Source organism: Lepisosteus platostomus, chromosome 17 (assembly GCF_059453375.1).
Source record: "Lepisosteus platostomus isolate fLepPlt1 chromosome 17, fLepPlt1.hap1, whole genome shotgun sequence".
NCBI classification, from domain to species: domain Eukaryota; kingdom Metazoa; phylum Chordata; class Actinopteri; order Semionotiformes; family Lepisosteidae; genus Lepisosteus; species Lepisosteus platostomus.
In genome coordinates this window covers 5,641,941-5,664,736 of record NC_142627.1, presented here as the reverse complement: position 1 = coordinate 5,664,736, position 22,796 = coordinate 5,641,941, and the positions used below count along the sequence as shown (strand labels likewise).

The 22,796-nt window shown below is 43.5% G+C and overlaps 2 protein-coding genes and 1 non-coding gene across 7 annotated transcripts in view; 2 read left to right on the top strand and 1 right to left on the bottom strand.

Annotated features, from left to right (window-relative positions):
• Nucleotides 1-546: 546 nt before the first annotated feature.
• On the bottom strand, nt 547-20,974 carry LOC148645968 (cation channel sperm-associated auxiliary subunit epsilon-like). 5 transcript variants are annotated; one of them, XM_088609566.1, is made up of 23 exons: nt 20,636-20,974; nt 20,343-20,419; nt 20,082-20,130; nt 18,851-18,924; nt 17,662-17,731; nt 17,283-17,368; nt 17,086-17,110; nt 16,140-16,217; nt 15,329-15,432; nt 14,204-14,705; nt 13,350-13,830; nt 12,773-13,212; nt 11,826-11,884; nt 11,155-11,233; nt 10,749-10,801; nt 10,061-10,114; nt 9,915-9,948; nt 9,064-9,143; nt 8,339-8,438; nt 7,841-7,936; nt 7,434-7,591; nt 2,336-2,389; nt 547-900 (listed from the first exon to the last, which is right to left on the bottom strand). In XM_088609566.1, exons 1-23 carry the CDS (start codon nt 20,660-20,662, stop codon nt 765-767), a joined length of 2,916 nt encoding a protein of 971 aa, XP_088465692.1. In that variant the 5' UTR covers nt 20,663-20,974; the 3' UTR covers nt 547-764. The 5 variants fall into 5 exon arrangements, with proteins under 5 accessions (XP_088465692.1, XP_088465693.1, XP_088465695.1 ...); XM_088609567.1 differs by having other exon boundaries at nt 17,310-17,368; XM_088609569.1 differs by lacking the exon at nt 20,082-20,130 and having other exon boundaries at nt 17,086-17,368; nt 20,343-20,974.
• Nucleotides 3,067-3,140, top strand: trnan-guu (transfer RNA asparagine (anticodon GUU)). The gene has a single exon. It is a non-coding gene; the product is annotated as a tRNA-Asn (tRNA).
• adss2 (adenylosuccinate synthase 2) overlaps nt 20,974-22,796 on the top strand; it is a 33,459-nt gene continuing 31,636 nt past the window's right edge. Inside the window, exon 1 of the mRNA XM_088609577.1 lies at nt 20,974-21,227. Coding sequence (XP_088465703.1) covers nt 21,048-21,227 — 180 coding nt within the window. The 5' untranslated portion in view covers nt 20,974-21,047. The remainder of the gene's footprint in view (nt 21,228-22,796) is intronic.

The window sequence follows — 22,796 nt, the reverse complement described above, 5'->3', positions numbered from 1 at the left end:
GAAGGCGCCCGGTGGGTTGCCTCTGTCCGGACCTCTGAGGTTTCTGGATACCTGGATCAGTGTACTGGAGGAGCAGCTCTGCTGATCCAGGTCGGTGGGTTTTCCTGAGCTCCACGACCAGGCTTGCGTGTCTGGACTTAATGAGGCCACGATGAAACCCTGAAAACCTTGACTCACCACATGACTCAGTCCTGCCCAGACAGTCTCGGCTCAATGCGTACCAAATACATCACAGGAATCACAGCACGGCTATGTTTAGGCGGGACAGATATTTTTGCTTCTTATTTATATTCCTTCCTTTAAAGCAGATTGGGTGCCACGGGGGTTTTTTAAGAAAGCTCCTCGAAGAGGCTTTTAGTCATAGTTGAATGATTGTATATCTCATTTTCTGTAAACCTTTCAATTGGTCATTCAGAAGTTTTCAAATTAATGGTCCCAGTTTAAGTAGAACTTGGTTAAAATTGCCTTGATTTTTCTTAGTCTCTTATATCATTTTGCTTTAAGAAATGTATGTGTAAAAAGAGCAAATCAGACATTAAAACAAAATTAATGGAGAAAAGAGTACTTTATTGAACTATTAAATGTACAACTTAACTGTAACAAATTCATGTCACTTGTGAAAACCTTTCTTGTACATTCAAAGTTATCTCTATATAAGAAGAAATGTTCATTTTTTTATTATGAATAACAATCCATCAATTTCCTTCAAGTGACAAGCTAATCATCACTGTTCGCCTTCACACAGTTAAGTGGGATATTTAACATTACTGTTTGTCTACAACTGGGTTATTTAACATTTCCCGAAAAACTTTTATGTATCGAAAGTAGGTGCAGATCAATACCCCAGTAACAATCAATGTGACCATCATTGCTGTAGTTCCGGTAAATACTCCAAAATTGCTGCAACGACAAACACCCATGAGTTATCAAGATAGCTGTCAGAAAAATTCAAACCACATTTGTGTCCCTGTTGGTCAAAGGAGGGATTACCGAAAACCCTTGATGAGCTATATCCCCAATCACACAGGGCTTTGATGAAATCATATAACTTACTCTAACTGAAAAGAACAGGAAAACAATAAAGACACAGCTACAGAATTTGATTAGTTTGGCTTTTATTGTATTTTGGCCTTATTTTGAATTTTTGTATTTGTATTGGTACTTCCTCCTGTTTGCAATTTGAAAAAAACATGACATTTTAAATAAATTCATAACGTCATGTGGACCACAAGGTTTATACAAACATGTCTGGGTGTGGCAACATCTTCAGCATGTTAAAGAAACACAGACACAAATCAATGCACCTTAGAGGCAGGCCCTAAGAACTTTAACAGAGATTGTGCACATTCCAATGCGAGCATTGCTGCTGGTACAAGACCGCTAATTCAAAAAGAAATCTTTTTATGAATTCGGAATCAACAGTTATGTTTCTCATTTTATTTGCTGCCGAATTTGACTTGCCAGTTGTGAATGAACACAGGGTATGGTTACACACTCTGTGCCAGTGCAGTGAGAATATGGGTTGGCACAACACCTCTCAAGCACCCTGTGTTGAGCCAGTCACCCTTAGCACTGGCTGCAAACTGCTTTGTGCACAGTGGACAGTCAGCACCACTGGAGGGCTGATGGCTGCTCTCAGTGTAGACACCCCACTAGTGCCCAGAACATGCCAGGGCTCACTGTTACACAAGGGGCTGTGTGTACCCTGCCCAGCTCAAGCCCACCGAGCCCCATCAGCGCCCCCCACAGCTGGTGAACACTTTCCTCATGCTTTCTTATTAAGTGTTCATTGTGTAATTACATGCCCAAAGGGTGTGGGGGAGTTTGCCTTGTGGGCAATCTAGACACCTTATCCCATGAGAATGTATGTAAGTCTGCCTCTTGTTGTCATGTGGTGCTGCCTTCTTTTTGCAAAAGGCGAAACGGAAGAATTTGCTCAGTGGCGTTTTCTTGTTTTCTGTAACATTCCACTCCAAAGGACTGCTCTTACAGCAATACCAACGCATTACAGACAGGTTTTGTTGTGAAAAACAAGAGTGTACTGTAGTCATGCACAGAGGTATGGTCACAAGTCAGAATGCTACTGCCACAGGGCATGCAGACATTGCAAAACACAGCCTGCCCAGTCAGACGTTATTTCATAAATAACTGAAAAAAAAAGCCTATTCAACTTCGCCTAATCTGATGGATTACCCCTCAGAGAGTCTGTTCTGGACCCAATGTCTGCAATGAACATGAATAACATGAGAAGTAAACAGAATGGATGAACCTTCAAGTCTGATTTTTTTTTTAGAATTTGTTTTAGATTTTTTAGAAATCTTCCTTCCACTCTTACCTTGTGACAACCCCATAGGTCTGTACAGCAAATACAGCTTGCAGGTCGCAGAAACTGAAAAGATAATTGAGTCAGAAATCGTTAAGAGTCACACAGAGTTCCACTGATTAAAAACTGGTCACCCTGTGCAAATAGCGAGAAAACACTGATTGTGACAAATGTGGTACTTTGGAAATGTCATGTAAAGAGTGTAATGGAATAATGTAAATTGATGTGTCTCACAAATGTTACATTCTTTCATTTTCTTAATATGTCTCTTCTGTCACTGCTCACAGAGTGGAAAAAGCAGACTGCTTCACCTCCCACAGGGTCTCTAGTGAATCCACTCATTACCTTTCTTGTCAAAGAAATCTGTTTCTTTCTTTCAAAACTATGCTCAGATTTAATCACTAACCTAAATTCCTGAAGTTCTTGACTCAGGAAACATTCACAAGCACCCATATACAACAGTACACATGAGTGTCTTCAACACAGAAGTGGTAACCTGCACCACCATTTTAAAACTGCATGAGGCAGCCTGCAACTGGTGAGTTAAAACAGACCCAAGACTGAGCCCTGAAGTACAACAGAAAATCCAACAGGTTAGCTTTGTTAGCCGCTTCAGGAGTACAGCACCAGGTGAGAAATCTTATCACACTTTAAGGTTTTTGATTTACTTCAAACATATCTATTTTTCCTGGCTGTGATTACACATCCAGGATTACACAAGGAGCAATCTACTGTCTACGTCAGTCTCTGTGGCGTAATCAGTTAGCGCGTTCGGCTGTTAACCGAAAGGTTGGTGGTTCAAGCCCACCCAGGGACGCACGTCTCAGTTTTCCATCCTTCGGATGAGATGTAAAACCGAGGTCCTGACTCTCTGTGGTCATTAAAAATCCTTGGGCTTTTCTCGAAAACAGTAGGGGTGTAACCCCGGCATCCTGGCCAAATTTCCCATTGGCCCTTATCAATCATGGCCTCCTAATAATCCCCATCTATGAACTGGCTTCATTACTCTGCTCTCCTCCGCACTGAGAGCTGGTGTGTGGTGAGCGTTCTGGCGCACTATGGCTGCCGTCGCATCATCCAGGTGGGGCTGCACATTGGTGGTGGTGGAGGGGATCCCCATTACCTGTAAAGCGCTTTGAGTGGAGTGTCCAGAAAAGTGCTATATAAGTGTAAGAAATTATAATTAATTATTAATTATTTCTAACATTTCAAGTTCTAAAGTAAGATCTTGCAGCAGTTGATCAAGGTCTCTTGTTCTGAAACATTGCAAGGTCTTGGTTTGAACAGCTGGAGAGTCTGGATGCACAATGCTGACGGACTGTTGTGTACTTTGTACACAGACCCAGACAGCCAAACAGGGAAACAGGTCCAGAAATTGAATACGAGAAGGCTGAAGTGTCCTGACTCCACAGAGTCCATTCGATCACTTTCTAGCCTCTTCATCCAACACAGGGTCACGGGGGAGCAAAACCTATCCCAGCAAGCCATGGGCACAAGGCGGGGTACACCCTGGATGGGACATCAGTCCATCACAAGGCACACACCGACACAAACACTCACACACTCGCACCAGGGCCGATTGTCCCAGAAGCCAATTTATCTATGTGTATGTTCTTAGACTGTGGGAGGAATCCAGAGCTCCCGAGATTCCTTTAATCTAAAATGACAACAGATTTGAAACACAAATCAGCACAGACTGCTGCTGAGAAATTCATAAACAAGCCTTTCTGAATTTTTGTAGGGGAAAAAATTAGTTCCATGGGTTGATCCTCATTTAACAGTGTCTCCACGAAGGCAGACATAGTAGGTTTAACGATCTCTGCTTGTTGAACATCCTCAGGGGTTGTTGGTCAATTTGATTATTTTTCACCTCCATCTCCCTGAATGCCTCTCCCATAAGTGCTACAGGAGCTTTCATGTCATCATTGGAGTATTAAATATCACTGACCAAAGAGCTCCACTTAATTCCTGGAGGGTGAGTCAGTGGTATCAGTCATTACCAAATACAGGGCTGATCCATTAACTCAGTATAATGGCAGCTTCTCCAAATTCCCTTTGCAGCCTTGCAAATTCAGACTCCTTAGCCTTTTTCAGCCTTGAGAATAAAATCAATCAGAAATATGAGAATGGAGGAACATTTTATTTAAAGCCTGGAGGCCTGATCTGATGTGCTTAATTGATCTGATGTGCCTATTGATTGGAGAAAAACTACATCTAAAAGATCTTTTTTTTAAAACTTGCCTCTTATCAATATGTATTTTAAGCTGGTCTAGGCAATGCTAATAAATGTCTATAGAAACTGAGCCGGACTTTATTTTGTATAGCTGGGTAGCTGTCACTATATCACAGCTGTGTTTAAATCATGATCAATTATTAATCTTCATTAAAGTGATTAGCGCTAAAGAAAAACTCTACTGCCACCTTGTGGCGTCACCAACAGAACGTTTTTACCGAGAAAAATCGACAGAATACCTGTTTATGTACTGTATCTACTCTATCTATAGGAACAAGTAATGGGTTTATTCCCTGCTGAAAAGAGAAGAGAGAAAACACAACGTTTCGGCTGTGAAGTCTTCTTCAGGTGTTCAATTCAATCACTTTCTAGCCTCTTCATCCAATACAGGGTCACAGGGGAACAAGAACCTATCCCAACATGCCATGGGCACAACACACCTGAAGAAGGCTCCACAGCCGAAACGTTGCGTTTTCTTTCTTCTCTTTTCAGCAGGGAATAAACCCATTACTTGTTCCTTTGCAGACTACGCATGCTGACGCAGCTCCCCACCTGAACTACTCTATATATTTTTTATCTTTCAAAATCAGTCATTTTAGATCTTAAATTGTCATCTCTAAGGAGAAAAACGTTAAAGATCAAATTAATTCATTTTCACTAATATCCCACTTCTTTCATAACCATCTGATTTGTTTTGGACTCAGCACGTTTTAATCTGATGATAATTTTACTCAGAGTGAGATGTGCATCTGCCATGTCAGGTGCTTTTTGTTCTTTCTTCACAATGACAGAATAAATTGAGTTAATGTAATTTAATGTAATAACTTAGTGGCGGTATACTGTACCTGTCACCACTGTGTAGTGCAGTTAAGAATTATCATATAAATATATTACTCTTAATGGGAATGACCCTTTTCATCTCAGCTGACTACTTGTAATGTAGAAGTAGTTCAGGTGGGGAGCTGCGTCAGCAAGCGTAGTCTGAAAAGGAACAAGCAATAGGTTTATTCCCTGCTGAAAAGAGAAGAAATAAAACGCAACGTTTCGGCTGTGGAGCCTTCTTCAGGTGTGAGGAAGAAGGTTTTACAGCCAAAACGTTGTGTTTCCTTTCTTCTCTTTTTAGCAGGGAACAAATCTATTGCTTGTATCTACTTGTAATTTAGTCTACATAACTGCTGAATAACACACCTTTCGTCTTACCTGTTTTTTAAGAGTTAGTTTGCATAGTAAAATAAAGTAAAATTTACAAACAGATCTAGCCTTACTTCAGGATGATTTAGTTTTACTAATAACATTTAGTTATTCTTATTCTAACATCTTACAGCCCTCAAAAACCTTTTTTAACAGCAGGTTAGTGGAGTTGCCATGGGCACCAGGATGGGACCCAGCTATGCCAATATTTTTGTTGGTTGGGTAGAAGAACGTCTTTTCACTTCCTACACTGGCTTTGTCTCTGACCTCTACAAGCGAAACATCGCTGACTGCATTGGTGCTGCCACATGCTCTAATGACCAGTTAGAGCACTTCCTGCATCACTTCACCAACTTCCACCCATCCCTCAAATATACAGTTAACATATCTTCCACAACTCTTCCATTTCTAGACATAAACCTATCCATTAATCATCCGACTCTCTACTTCAGTCTATTACAAACCCACAGATTCACACAGCTATCTCCTGTACAGCTCATTTCACCCCAAACACACTAAAAACTCTCTCCCCTTTTCACAGTTCCTTCGGCTATGACAACTCGGCAGTGATGACATGGATTTCCAGAACCAAGCACTCAAAATGCACTCCTTTTTCATCAACAGAGGATACCCCACCCACATTATTGACAGGGTCCTCATCTGAGCCAATAACAGCCCCCGGACCATCAACTCGATCAGGAACCCCCGGCCTAAAAACTGCATTTCTTTGGTGCTTCCCTTCCACCCCAACACACTGTCTATCCCCAGAACCATTAACGACAACTTTTCCATCCTACAGGATGATCCCTCCACTGGGGCCCTCTTTTCTGACCGCCCCATCATCTCATATCGCTGATCACCTAATCTGCACAACCTTCTTGTTCACAGCTCCCTTGACCGTCCTCAGCAACCATCCACACCAGGCACTTTCCCCTGCAACAGAGCTCGCTGTGACACCTGCAAGTACATATCTAACACCACACTCATTCAAGGCCCCCCAGGACGATTCCAGATCACCCTGGCGACCTCTGATACCTCCAGAAACCTCTTGAAGGAAATGCCCAGCCATCTACGTTGGGGAAACCGGAAGGAGGCTAGGAGACGGCTTCAGCGAACATGTTAGGGCTGTGAAGATTTAAGATTTCTCCGAGCCCATAGTTTCTCATTTCACCTCTGACGGCCATGATCACACCGGTCTCTCTGTCTCTGTTCCCAAAGAAGGGTTTCTCAACTCCCACAGCAGAAAAACAACAGAAACGAAACTCATCCTGAAACTTGGTTCACACCTTCCCCCTTCTCTCAACGACAGACTTGTTTTTGTGTGATCATCTCTATTCTCATGCAGGTTTCGACTTCACCCCTCTCTTCACCTCTCCCCACTTCGCACCACCTGGGTGGCCTCTCCCCTGCTCCCGCCTACGCCACTCTCCCAGCTTTTGTTCTCCTGTGCTATTGAATCTTTGCTGTCTGCCCTGTCTTTCTCACACCCGAACAAGACTCCACAGCCGAAATGTTGTGTTTTCTTTCTTCTTTTTTTCACCATAGAATAAACCCATTACTTGTCCCTTTGCAGCCTACGCATGCTGACGCAGCTACCCACCTGAACTACCAATAACATTTAGGTTTAGTAATAACAGAAAAGTTTTTTTTTTTAAGGTTTTAAGAAATGCAAGGAGCCTCAGTCACCTGAAGTTTGGATCCAGGATCTTGACGCTGAACACATAGATGCCACTCTGCACCTGAGACCAGGTGATGAAGTTGTTGCCACTTCTGTTGAGGATCTCATAGGGCTGGCTGAGCTCCCCCAGCACACCAGGGGTCACCTCAAAACAGCTCCTGTAGTTCTGGGGAGGAGAGGAATGCAGAGTGAGATGAAGTAGGGCCAGGGCGACTGCAGACCCCTGTCTCAGAGAGGGCGAAACTTTAAGAGCCAGTGAGAAGAGCAGTCTCACGCAGCCCAGGTGTGCCCAGGACAGAACAGTATTTTCCCTGATCATTATCCCTTCTTCCCAAGGCTTCAGGACGGCACAGGGCGCGGAAATGACTGAACATTTTAACCCTGATGCGTTCAACCCAACCCTTCGTTCCCTTACATGTGGTCCCCAGGCTTCTCCTGGTGTGCTTGATGAGAAACTCCCGTTTCCTGCCAGCATGGAGCTCCAAGTCTGTGCCTCACGAAGGCAGCCCACCTGCAGGACCAGGAAGACAGAGCTAAGAGCTCATGCAAACATGTTCGTTACTGCTGACCTCAGAACAAGCCCTACTCTGCTCTGGCCCAGGAACTGCCAAGGACATCTCCCTCTGGAGAAGACCTTTTTTAGAGACCAATGAAGGAAACGTGTGTACCTGCTACATTTCAGGTGGTGACTCATGGCATGCTCCTCTTTAATGAGGATATACTGGCATAAAACTCAGTGTTGTTAGCTTTGTTTTACTATACTAGATTTCACGCCATAACGGTGCGGCTCTGACCAATACGCACACAGTTTAGGTATAAATTGGTATTTATGAGTGTCAAAAGCTTCACTTTTCTCAATGAATCCAGACTCTGTCATTTTACAGGAAGTCTCGAGTGGGAATACAAGAAGTACCGTCTCCATGGAGGCATTGAAGGAGTAGTCTGTTCTGCCATTTTCTTCCCAGACTATGAAGTTGGCTTCAACACTTTTTAAAAAGGTGTCACCGTCATAGCTATAAGCAAAATAAATCAAATTGTTATCAAGGGAGTAAGGGACGATGGAGTCACCCCTAGAGGGCACAATGATGCAATTTAAAGACTACTAGGACTATAGACTTTAAAGACTGTAACAAGATCACTTAGGACCGGTATGTGAGTGTGGCTGGGACAGAACAGGGGAACCAGACTCGTTTAGTGTCTTCTGGCTTTTGTTCCAGCTGTGTCTCAGTTACAGTTGCTCAAAATATTTAATTAACTGAATAAATCCAATACAGTACTTCTAACTGGGCCCTAAGAGTTTTTAAGTTACCTGTACCTTTAACAAAGTGAATGTTTTTAAAGTAGTAAACTGCTCAGGAAACATGAAATATATATAAATAAGAAAATGATTAAGTGAACTGTCAGGTTGGAACGGAAAACAGAAGACTGTAGCAGGACGCAAGACTGATAACACAATGGAGGTCAATGGCAGGAATAGTGTGCGCCCGTCCGTTTCTCTACATTTCCACCCTGGCTGATGAGTGAAATTCTCTGTTGGCCATCCTCAGACAGGAGTCCTCCAGTCCAGTAGAAGATGGCTTGTGTCTTTTGTACTTTTATATTCTCTCGGCTTTCAGACTGTCCGAATTCCCAACTTACAGGTCTATGCCTGGCAGAAAAGGGGTTGCATAGTAGATCCTGAACAAACAGCCAAGGTATTCCCAGTCATAGTCAACCACCTGGAAAAATTAGAAGACACTAATCTTGACAACATCAACCCAGTGCACCTCTTCAGAACAACGTTGGAACATAAACAGGAGTCTGGAATACCCAACCCAGCTACGCAGATAAAGTCAAAACCCTGGGTCCTTGAAGGAAAGGGTGGCCAAGATCCTTGGATCAGTTAACTACTACTTTCAAAACCAAGTTGAAAAAGTTGTTTTTTGAAGCATGAGCCTTTTTTGATCAAATGGAACTCTTCCCTCTTCTATCCTTATTATCTATATCACCTTGTGGCTCTTCCAATCTGAACTATTGCAGTAATTTCATTCAACCAACTCCTTAATTCCTGTATTGATCCATCATGCTAATTATCAGCTGAGTAATAAAAGGAGATGTTTGCAGCAAAACTGTGTAATGGAGGGGATTGGGGTGTGAGTTAAGTAGCACTGCTTTTAGGATTCTTCAATCTTTTCCCTTCCAATATGTTTTTATATTTCTGAAAAATCATCATAATAATAACTATTAATGATTTATTTTAATAAATTAGGAAAACATGCCAACATTATGAAGTTTGTTTTTGTATTTTCTATACCAGAACCTATAGGATTTAATTCTGGCATCAGATTAATCTCAGACTTTTCAGCAATGACCTTCAATGATATGTTGACAGTGGAGATTCAAGAACTCTTTCACAACATGTTATTGTTTTTATTTAGATTCTATTTAGGGATTATTGTACTGTGAAACTGTGCGTCCTGGACCCCATCAAGACACAGCATCAATCTTACGAGATCCTGATCCTGTGGATTGCTCAGCACCGATCTGCAGAAAACACAGATGCATACAGTAGTTCAAACACCCAAGCAAGTGCACAGAGCTGATTGGTAATCATTCAAAAGAGCTCAGATGCCCATAACATGGAATTGTTACTCACCCAGGAATGCTGTAGTTTTTTAAATCAAGTTTTTCACAAGGAGTTCCCCATGGCCTGAGAAGAAAATTCAATAAATATGAGTTTTACCACTGTAGAGAGTGTGACACAGACTGAAGAATGAACTCCACTAGTTAAGAGCTTTTAAGTTGTCAAGGTCTGATCTTTACTGGAACTGTACACCATGAGGTGAATTACAAGGCCTTCACTGATTTTTGAGACCATTCATGGCTTGCTAACAGGCAGCACAAATTCGAGTGGCATACTGAAACTAATATATTTCACTTTTTCACAGACCATTGTGCTCTGTGCAGTAATCTACTGTACTATCAAGGGGCTGTTCAAGCAAGGAGAGCATATTTCAGGCTCGGGTCCTTGTTTAGCAAAAAAATAATTCTTAATTGCCGCAGCCAGCAGAGGAATCCTACTCTGTTGGGCCCCTGAGCAGGGCCCTTCACCCCAACTGCTCCAGGGGCGCCGTATAAATGGCTGACCCTGCGCTCTGACCCCAAGCTTCTCTCTCCCTGTCTGTGTGTCTCATGGAGAGCAAGCTGGGGTATGTGAAAAGACAAATTCCTAATCCAAGAAATTGTATATGGCTAATAAAGTGATCTTATCTTATCTTTGAGTATTTTATATACAAGTAGAAAATATGCAGAGCTCAATTAAAAAAAACTAACAAATCACTTACCTACTGATGCGTATGTGTCTTTTTGGAGGACAGCCAACTTTAATGTGTGATATCTGATAATGGAAAGGACTTTTAAAGCAGTGCACATGTGAATTCAGATGCAGTACCTCTGTCCTCTTGGAAGCGCTCAGTTCACAGAGGTAAGCTTTCATTTCACAGTCTAACTCTATAACTAATGTCTCTCAGTTTCACATGTCTGACAATTCAGTTTTACAGTTGTAAAACACACAATGAAACTATCAATTCATTAGTGCAATTTCTGCCCTGACACATACTGAAATATAACTTACCTCTGATTTCAAAACTAGGAACTTGAAAACCTTTTAATTTTTTTTACTTAACTTTCTAAAACTATTTATTTCTCTCTTCTGTTTCAGTGCAAAATCATTCCCCTCGTGGTACTCACCCGGTTGGAAGGCAGGTTGCAGGTGTTGCCTGGTAAATTTGGCACCACCTCCAGAGTGACAATGCCACTTGTTTGGCGTCTGAAACAAACACATAGAATTGTCCGCTAAGGATTTGTTTCTAGAGCCCTGACAGCATACAGCACTGGCAACTCACAGGCTTGATGGTAAACAGTGTCTGAATCCTGTGATCGCAGGTGTGCTGCTTGGAAGAACACCTGATGTGAAACCTTTAGAACAGCAGGAGTGAAAATGAGGAAAATATGGTGCTACGCTGCAGGTGTCTCTCGGGACAGACATGTTGAACTGCAGCTCTTCAGACTGATCAATGTGATTGTCTTTAAATCCCACTAAATTAAAGACTGCAACACAAGATTTTCAAAAGCAAACAAGGGACTGGCAGGAGAGTGCAAAATGGTTTGACATATAGAGCTACACAAGGCAGTTAGAATCTGACACTGGGGACATACCAGATGTGCATCTGAGCATGAGAAGGACTGTGCACATCTGTCTGCCAGATACAGTCACATCCATCGCTTCCTCTGGGGCAGTGAAGTGGGAATTTAGAATGGAGACCTAGCTTGAGCCAGCGCCCTTGTAGGGTTTTAGCTAAATTTGTGTTTATAGCAACAGAGCAGAGGTAAAAAAAGGACACAAAAGAGAAAAGACTTGCACTTCTTCTCTGTAGTTCTCTGATTTGCTGTAGTCCCGCCAATGGTACAGTTTAATTGTCTGAGGGAACAATAAATACATAAAAAGTACACTGTCATTGCAGAACAATCAAGAAGAAAAGTGCATCAGGTAGCAATTTAGATAAATACAAATACGAAACATAAGTAATTAAATAATGGATAGGTGTTTTGCATAATCACCCAGAATAATAAATGCCTCTTATAATGCTACTGCAACTACTCATGATAAAATTGTCAAAAATGTTATGGTTATCACTCATACTTAATTTTGCAAGTTTCAAGAGCTACTCAAAGCCTCCACTAGTGTTTGCTACTATCATTGCAATTTTGAGTGTTACTGATGCATCTTACAGTGAGAAGAAACCCAGCTTGTCATTGAGTATTCTGTAGTTCACCCTGAGAAGAATCTTCAAAAGCTTTATCACTACTATTCAAGGAAAACTCTACACGTGCAACTAATTAAAAGTGTTGGTCTAGCTAATCCATCACATTTACCAATCAAACTAAACTGACACATTGTCTTGTGTTCCTTGTGATTAATATTTGTGTTCTTCACTATTATAAATCTAAAAAGCGATTTTTCAGTCACAAAATGACAGTTCGATCAACTGTTAACTTCAATGAACTGGCTAAAACTCCATTAGGAGATCCCTTCATAATTGTTTTCCACATGAAAAAGATAAAACTGGGTGATAGTGGAGTGCTACAGGGATCTGTACTAGACCCACTGATTTATATCAATGCCAGAATATAGTAAACTGATCAAATTTGCAGGTGATATTCAATTCAGAGGATTAGCAAACACTGAAGAAGCAGTAAACAAAACCCAGAAAGATTTAGAAATGAAGACAGAACAAACACCTGGCGGATGTTTTATCACGAAGTGAAAGGAGTAGGACAATGAAAGTGTTGGTCGCTGTGCTTTTACCGTGTTCTTTGTGCAGACTTGACTGGCTATCTCGAAGCGTGTTCGGGTGGCTACGTGCAGCAGGTCCAGCCTGTGCCCGGAGATCTGTATGTTCACACCCATGTTTTCGGGGTAGACGATCTGAGCCCACAGCTCCATCTGCTCCCCCATGTCCAGGTAATAGGCTGGGATGTCCATGCTGTGCTGGAAGGTGAAGTAGGTGCATGTGTGGGCTGTGCCCAGCACCGCGCTCTTCACCTCCATGCTGAGAGGGTACCTGTGGACCTCAATGGCCGACTCCACCTGCCTCAGCACTTTCATCTGGCCCTTCGGCCCGAGGTAGAGGGCCATGTTGGTGCCGGGCCGCTCCCACATGTGCAGCCTGACCAGCTCGTCCATGCCCACCTTGCAGAAATACAGGGCGTTGTTCTCCATCTTCACCACCACGTTCCAGGACAGATCTGCAGGGAGGGAGCAAGCGAAAGGGATCAATGAGTGCGCATCACGACTAGACAAAAGAGAACTCCCCTGGACTCCCTATTCAGGGCCTCCTGTTCTCTGGCCTGGTAAGCCCTGCTGCTGAAGTGGCACACTTAACCCAAAATGACTTGGTGGATGCTGCTGCCGCCAGACTCCGCCGTGAGGTTTGCTGAGCGGGGGGTGCGAAGGAGGCCGTACTCGCTGTTGTTTCGGGAGCTGTAATAGAGGGCCTCCTTGTTCCAGAGCAGCACGGAGGGCAGGGCGGACTGGACGAACCTCAGGCGGAAGGGGCCTTGCGACAGGGAGCCCGGCTTCAGCTTTGCCAGAAAGGCGCTCTGGAACCAGGAGCCTGCCTCCTCGTCGTAGAGGACGAGGAACAGCCTGGCATCAGAGGAGTCGTGCGCGCCACAGGCCTCCACCAGCACGCCAACCTCAGGAGGGCGGGACCCAAAAGCTACAGCGGGAATGGTGACGTTACAGGAAGAGGGAAGGCGCAAGATTTGGGCCAAGAGGGCTCGGTCCGCCTTCTTGTAAAAAGTCGATTTGCCCAGATACAACTGGTCTTCTGTCCACACTGCGATGATGCTTAGTTCTATGTCCTGGAAGAAAAGAAAAACAGCATTTTTTTATCCGCTACGAAAACAAGCAGTAATAACCCATCATTGTGAACACTGTCGATGTGCAGTGTTGCTTTAAGCTTCAACTTTTATTTCTTTGACTTAGAAAAGCTGGTATTAAGGCAAGAAAACCGTAGAAAGTCTGATCCCTTACAAATGACAAAGAAAATTGTTTCATTTTGTATTTTATCACGTGGGACTGTGTTGTACAGTCTGTCTGAAAGCTGTAAGAACACTAGGGAATAACATATAATTAGGAAATAATGTTAGAAAACCAAAAAATGTAGGAAACTGAATGATCAAAAAGAAAGAAATGCAGTTGTAATAAGTTGCCGAAGAGTGATGCTCTCCTCACCCGAAGCGGATAACTCTGCCAGCAGGTAGGCCTGTACTGCAGCCCCCGCACTCCGCTGCTGGGCAGGTCTTCCTCCCTCTTCCTCAGCAGCCTGTCGTAGCTCCTCCAGTACACGGAGCCGTCCATGAGGAAGAGGATGCTGCCCTCCACGATGACCGCGTCTGTCAAGGTGAAGTGCCCCTCGGCAGGGGCAGCCAGCAGGTGGGGGGCAACCAGGATCTCCGCCAGGGTGCCGAAGGCGTCGTGGGTGATGAAGGTGCCGAAGTCCGAGAGGAGCAGCGCGGTGCTCAGGGAGCAGCTCTCCCAGGCCACCGAGAGCTGGCTGCCCCGAGGCAGGCGCAGGGGCACCTCCCGGCCCCCAGGGGGCAGCAGGGGTTCCACGTCGTGGAAGGTGTGGTAGCCGGAGGCGATGAAGCAGTTCTGATAGCCCACCGCCTTCCCCTCAATCCAGAAGTTCGGCAAACTTTGCACCTCGTTGTCTGTGAGGTGGATTTCCCAGTACCTGCAGCAGTCGAGAGAAGTCCCGCACATGATCTCTCACTTTTACATCTCTAAAAGTCAAAAGTGAATGTGACTTGTTTTTACCGGTATTGTACTATATTTGCCCTTTCCAACTTCTAATTAAATGTCAGGTTTTGGCCCAGAACTTTAACCCAGATATGAGCAAAGAATTTTCTTTGTCTCTAGCAGTGTATCAACATTAACCAATTATGGTTTATTATGGTATTATGGTTTATTATGGTACCAATTACCAATCATGGCCTCCTAATAATCCCCATCTATGAATTGGCTTCATTACTCTGCTCTCCTCCCCACTGAGAGCTGGTGTGTGGGGAGCGTTCTGGCGCACTATGGCTGCCGTCGCATCATCCAGGTGGGGCTGCACACTGGTGGAGGTGGAGGGGATCCCCATTACCTGTAAAGCGCTTTGAGCGGAGTCTCCAGAAAAGCGCTATATATGTGTAAGCAATTATTTATTATTATTAATTTGGCATGACTGACTTTGGCATGTCCAAGCAGCTTTCAAACCCCAGAGGGAAACGTTTAGCTCATTTGGGTGGTGTGTGATCTCACTGGCTGCCTGCTCAGCAGTGGCAGCAATAACTAATTTACTACAGTACCTACCCCTTTACAAAGTTAAAATCCCCTTGGACTGACTTTGTTGGAGACCATTTAATTATAGGATCCTGCCCCAGGGTGAAGAACTGCTTACTGATGAAGGAAGATTGCTGCAAGATGAGAAAGAAATTCATAGTCCCCAAGCCCAAAGAATTCACTGCTGCTTCCCTTAAATAAGAGCATCATGAAAAACTAATTTCAAAGAAACATTAAAATGAATTTTCACGGAATGTAACAATGTTTCCTGGGGAAATATTAACTTGATAACCTACCATGTTTTCTGTTTGAGATCTTTGAATAAACTGCAGCAGCAATAGAATAGAATATAGTGCATATAATATTTAGATTTCAGAAGGCTTTTAGTAAAGTTCTTCATAAAGAGTTCTCAAATAACAGGTAGCAGGAATTCTGGTTAATGCACATATTTTGGATTAAGAATGAATTCCTAATTCATGGATGGATAATAAAGCACAGTTAAGGAGTGAATGTTCAAAATGGGGTGTACCACAGGGACCGGTTCAGGTCCACTGTTGTGTTCAGTTCTGCCACTGTAAACTAAATCAGTCAGGTTTGCAGCTGACATCAAATTAGGAGGATTATCAAACACTGTAGAAGCTGCAAGGGAAACTCAAATATACTTAAGACTAAATTCCAGACTTGGCAAACACCCCGCAGTTAACACAGAGACTGCAGAGTGTTACATGCAGATAGCTACAACTATAAATATAAAATGGGAAACACTGAGTTTGAAGTAGCAACTCATAAAAAAGTCTTAGGAATTTCTTCATCTTTAAGACACAGTAAAGACTTTGCTTACTACTGAGGGGGAAAGTGCTGTCTGATTGATTTCAGCAGGATCGGCATTCTCGGGATCCATCACCCACACTCTCAGTATCTAAACAAGAAAACATTCAAGACTCGTTAAAGCCATGACAACTCTTTCTTACCTGCATCCCCTGCATGAATACCAGCCTATACCACCTCCCATGGCAGGATGTCATTCAAGGCATACAGGCCACACCCATCGCTCCTTTCCCTTTGCCAGTGATGACAGTGAATGGGGCATTGCTTATGTCTGGCAATTTTAGAAAGACTTAGTTCTTCGTTACAAATAATGAGGCCGAGGAAGAGCAGGACTAGACCAGAGCGCAGAGAAGGAAGTGTTTATGGCAGCACTGGATAACACTCATCCTCATCCAACATGTCATCAGAGAGCAGTTTTCAGATCTAGAGGTAGACCCAGGCGTGCTGAGAAGGACAGGAAGGCTTTGGCATCTATGACACCACGAAAAGAGAGCACCAGGCCTACGATGAAGCATGCTGAAAAACAGCAGAACTATTTTTCATTCATTTATAGTTTTAATGCGTTAACTTGTATGTCTTAATAATTCTGTCTATTAAGTAGGTCTTCATGCCATCCAGATTACATGAACATTGTGGCATGAACTGGAGGCACAGATCACTGAATGAAAAGGCATTCTTTGCAGAATTTTGACATGGATTTTATTTACCCCCTTTCTACAAATAATAATTACATGAATTATTCACCTATTCAAGCACATATATGGACCTGTTTAAACATTTTGGCATTTTTTATGTTACTTATATAACTTCAGCTCAGTTTGTAGTGACACGTGCAGCGATGGAATGTACAGGTTTGTTAAGTGGTTTGTATCCTTTCTCTTTTAATTGCGGGATGCAAAATCTGCTACAATTGTTATAAATAAGGTCTTGAAGAGATCCTGTTGAGTCAGTTTTCTTACCTGCATTTGTGTTGCTTTTTCTGAGCTGTTACAAGATAAAGACAAGCATTTAGGATCATGAAGGCAACCAGAAGCATCACAATTTACTTTGTGTGTTTTAGACCAAACAGGCTACAGCTGGCGTTCCACCAGGCTTCTGTATCTGGTCATCTTCATCCACCACCAATGTGTCAACAACTGAGGAAACGACCACCTACCTGCTGTCTGGCGCCTTTGCTACATACCATGAAAAACAAAAAAAGGAGTCCCCGATGTGAAGGTGCCTTTCCTCTTCCTCAAAAGCCTGGATTTGTAACAAACTCTATTATAAACCTTTGTTTAAGAATGTTTCAGACTGTTCAAATAAGTAACTGCTTGACTATGCACACAGGATACTCCATGCCTTATCTGTGATGAGCCACGACGCTAATCTAAACGTGTTTATTAAACTTATCTTAGCTCTGATGTATTTGTTACCAGCATAAGAAAACTTCCAGCATAATTAAACATAATCATTAAACATAATGTTTAATACTGTAATAGCAAAATAATCTTGCAAAATTTACTCAATCTGTATTAGTAACAACTAATACTTACATTTTCAGAGACTAATGGTTTAACCTTATGGTATCCAGCAATCCTGCATGTCAGGACTGCTTTGGGAGAGCTGCAGAAAGAAATTAACAATATCTCATTCATCGTTTTACACATTCAAATTAGCTGAAAGGGAGATTAAATTGATTGTTTTACATCTCTGTTGGAAACTGTGCTCCCTGTCTGTACATAAAATGGTTATAAATGATCAAAGGTGAATGATCTAGCAGTAGATGTTAAAAGTAGAGAAAGACGAATGTGTACTTAAACATTTTTTGAAAAGTATTTGAGGTTAGAAAAAGTGTGGTGTATATTTTGTGGCAGAGCAATATGTTTGAAAATCGTTCTGTTCCTGCATTGGTGTGCACTGGTTCCTGTATTTGGTGTCTTAATAATCTTTAGTTTACAGTATATTAAATGACCCTGATGGCAAAGCACATCCAAACACATCCAAGCTGCCTGGTCACATTTGCAAAGAGAAACATCAAGCAGCAAACGAATGAATATTTGCACAAAGTGAAAAGATCAAACATCTATCCTTTCTTACTGTGTTTTTAATACCTCTGAACAACCCCTCTAATTAATTAGTTACACACTAGACAAGCAAATTACACCTATTTCAGTCACACATAAAGAAAAGACAGCAGTTGCATTAAATGTTTTAAAACTAAAAGTATTCCCAAATAGCAAAGTGGGGTTTTTTCTCAAGGCCCGAAGATTCAGTAGCCCATATTATCCCAGTGTGAGCAACTGCCCTAAGAGCAGCAGGACTCTCTAATCAGTGCCACACCCTAGAATAGTTTCAATTGTTGAACTGATCTGTTTCCCTTAGTTGTCTTGCTGCTGTGCATGTAAGGTAAAACTGTCTGGTGGAAGCTGGCAGGTGCTTGCTGTGCTACAGATACAAAGGATATTCAGAGTTAGTCAAAATGTTGTCGACAAGTATAAATGGCAGTTAATTTACTAAAGTTTTGTTTTCTCCTCCACAGATGGTGCTGCAGTCGCACAGTCTCCACAATGACATCACCTGTGGAGAAATCATTTTGTCCTGTTATCACGAGACCCATGTAATTAATTTGTAATAAAGTGTCAAAGTTGTCGACAGCATTTTGACTAACCCTGTATATGTGCTAAATACCCCCAGCAGCACCTAGGCAATAAAATCAAACAGCCAAGCAGAGTTAAGGCTTACTTCTTATTGTCCACTTCACAGAATTCTGGGTAGCTCCACTCTGTGAAGGAGGATCCCTCATACTCTAGAAGAATCTGGACATTGCAGATCCAGGTTACATGCTATCACATACACTGTATATTAACATTATAACATAATATTAACTGTATATTATGTGATTTCTACCATAAGTCTTTGAACACCTGCGGGACTGATTTTCAAAGCTTCTTACTCATTTTTTCCAAACTACCGCTAAATCAAAATATGATTTATGTGACTAAAATCAAGTTCAGTCCCACATAATGGGTATTCGGAAACCCCAAATCATTAAGATATCAAAACCGTCTGACATAAAGTATTAACTCTGAAACAAACCATGAATTTTTCTACATGTTAAGTAGCGTCCTTCACTGATGGGCTGAATGAATTGAAAAGGCTTTTAGTCTTGGGTGGGTTTCAAGATTGGCCAGGCAAACAGGAAAACGCCAGAAGTCACTGCTGTCACAACTACAAAGGATTTAGCGTCCATGAGTCAAATATCATGCAGTACTGTACCGTAACGTGGGACAAGTTTTTTTGAGTTGGTGTATAGATCTTGAAATTGCATCAGAAATGTACCCTAGACTCAAATAAGAATATATTGTATACTTAAACATAAACTGTATATTGAAGATACTGCTGCTGTGGAAGTACAGAGAACAGCAACCAGATACATTCCAGGGATTGAAAGAAATTATCCTCCACCGACAGGCTGAACCCTTTGTTTTGAACAGAGTACAATGGAGACAAGTATTCGAAACCCTCAAAGGCACTGAGAAAGTCAAGCCAGCGGATTTATTCAGAATGCACAGACACAGTGAAAATATTCAGATGAACAGCAACAGTGAAATAACCCAGGGACACGAGTGAAAACTTCATGGAAGTGCATTTAAAACTGAGAACGGGAGGCACGTCTTTACACAAGGAGTTGTGGGTGTCTGGAACAGGCTGCCCAGCAGATACCCTTCAGCTGGATGAGGTCCTGGGATCAATTAGCTACTGGCCGACCAACGGGCTGGACAGGCCTCCTCTCATCTGTAACCTTCATGTTCTTGGGTTCATTATCCGACAGATTTTTCACTTCTCACTTTACAATATTTTATGTAGAAATCACTGAAGAATATCTATATCGTACAACGACTGTATAGGGAGCAGGGCTTAAGATACAGTATAGGCTGGTGTGACGACTCAAAGCGTAATACCACATACTCACAGAGGCTTTGGTTATGAATAAAAGTTCATCATCCATGATATTTCTGTATCTACATAGAAAGAAAACACTGAAGCAATTAGTTACAAACGAGCCATTTTGCACGTTGCTACTCTCATTTAAAATATCCCAAAACCTTAGTATGCCACAAAATCCCTAGGTTATTTAAAATACAATTAAATAAATTAAAAAAAAGATGGAGAAGTTATTGATGTATTCCTACGTCATTATCAGGTTGTGGGCCCTCCGTTTAAACTGCCTCACCTCCACACCTCCAGGCTGAACTCGACATTCAAAAGCAACACCGCGGAGACCATTAGAATCGTTGGCTTCCCCATCGTCTACAAGACAAAGGAAGCCTTAACTGACAGAAGAAAATTAATATTTTCTTTCTTTTCGGGTGTTAAACGTGCACACCGCTTGCTCCCTGCCCCGGGGGGAAACTCGCTCTCCCGCTCCCTTCCCGCGCGAGGGCGCCCCTGCCCGCCGCTGTTGCCACGACAACGGCCAGGCCCGCAGCCTTGACGGCCGTCTCACAAGTGGACCCCAGCTCGGACCTTTCTCATCATCTTCATCTCTCGCATCCTAACTGAAACTGAAGGGACCAGTTCTGTCAGCTCCCAGTATGTGTGGGCGCCTGTGACTGCGACTCAGATCGCCAGATCGCGGCGAGGTTCGGGCATGTACGCGCGGTTTTCTGGCGTTTTTGCGGCAGCGACATCAATCGACGCTCAAACAGTCGGTCATTTAATCCAGACTCCTTTCTGCGGCTGCACAGCACAAAGAAACGGCAGCAAAAACCCGAAACAAACAGGGGGGCGCGATTCCGTCGATACCGGGGTGTGCCAGTGGGGGGCGCCCGGCAGGCGCTCTTCCCGCGCGCTCCCGAGCGGGCGCGCGTGCGCGAGCGACACTGCCGCACAGCCTCGCTGCCGGGAGACGGAGACCGAGACAGACGGGCGGGCGGGCATGTCGGACGGCGGGAGCGCAGACTCGGCGGGGGCTCGGAACGGAGCCGGTACCGGCGTGGTGAACCGGGGCGTCGGCAACCAAGTGACGGTGGTGCTGGGCGCCCAGTGGGGCGACGAGGGCAAGGGCAAGGTGGTGGACCTGCTGGCCCAGGACGCGGATATCGTCTGCCGATGTCAGGTGAGGGGTAGTGTGCGCAGAGCCGGAGCTCCCGGCCGCAGCCAGGAAGGGCGAGCCGGGCAGGGTGCAGCCCCGTCCGGCTTCCCCGCTCCCCGGCACGGCGGCTGCGGGAACAGCGATGCGGTGTGGCTGAGCTCCATCGGAAGGTCACGGCGTGCCATCAGTTAGGGAAACCCCAGGCGAGCGCAGCTTGATTGCTAATGTCACCTTGGGCTCGCCGCTTCGGGCTTGACTCGACGCTTGTTTCCGTGTTTGTGTTTGTGTTTGTTTACTGGACCGGCGGTGTGTTGCGGCGCGCAGCTTCAACGGCGCAACATCACGTCGCAGCACAGAAGACGAGTGTCGCCTCGTCCAGCTCACTGCGGAGCGGGGCTGTCGGGCCAGCGGAGCCGGTCTGGCGCGAATGCAGGGCGCAGCTCGCCGAGTCCCGTACCGGGGAGCGGAGTTGGGTCTTGCGTGCAGAGTGGGCATACCTGAACGGGCCCGCTAGAAGTGCTGTGAAATCTTCTCCATTGGCGTGCTGGTGGTGTCAGGTTGTGTTTGACTCTCACACCGGGCTGGCACGCGTGTCGTCTGGGAGATCGTTTTTTTGCGTCGATGCTGCTAAGGATTAACTAAACCTACCGGTTTTCCTTTTTTTTTTTGTAATTCTCCCATTAACATGACTCGTCTTTAACCTTAAGTACAATGTACTTAATTAACTTTCTCTCAGGGAGTCAAAAACTCTTGACTTGAGTGGCGTCAGACCATTGTAGCATTTATGCCCTGATGTGAGCGTTTTGGATAAAAAAAAATGTTCCACGTTTTTCGTAACTGAAGAGGACTGTGACCAGTTTGAGGTTTCTTGTTAAGGCTTCTCTTCACGGCAAGAAAAATCTTCCCTTGAAAGTTATTAGTGCAAAGGTCGTGATTCAACTAGGGAAGGTCATGTTTAACACACTTACTGGAATTCTTTCAACACGCAGCGAGGACAATTGATAACACTAAAGCAACATGGCGTGTTTAAATTTTCATGACATTCATAAAGGTCTTTTACAAAATATTAATCCTCAAATTAAAAGCATAGGACCTCAAGGTAACTGGTTAACTATCAGGAAACAGTACCTCAAAGGAGACATCCTTGAACTCAAAAACATGTCTAACGGAGTGACATTAATCTCGCACATCAAATCTTAGATGACCCGTCTTATCCACTCTTTTTAGAAAAATAAATTATTTGCATTTAGGTATCTTCTTATCATCATTGTGTTTAGACCCTATATAAGCTAACTGCCTGTTTAATACTGGATGAGCTCTGTTAAATGTTTGTACTGTTTTTGTATTATTGTGGTATATGTTATATGTTTATGAGGTCTTGATGTGCTAGATAAATTCAGTTAGGAGTGATAAAGGTTAGTTTAATTCAAATATAGTATAGTCTAACCTCTTTCTGGGATCTAAGACCGAAGCAGTGGTATGCTGCAGGATTCCAAATTAGGCCCCTAGCTCTTCCAAAAAATTCACATCTCTACCGAGTGTTAGACTTGCAGATGATATAAAAGTGAGCCACACACAACCAGCAGCAAAACC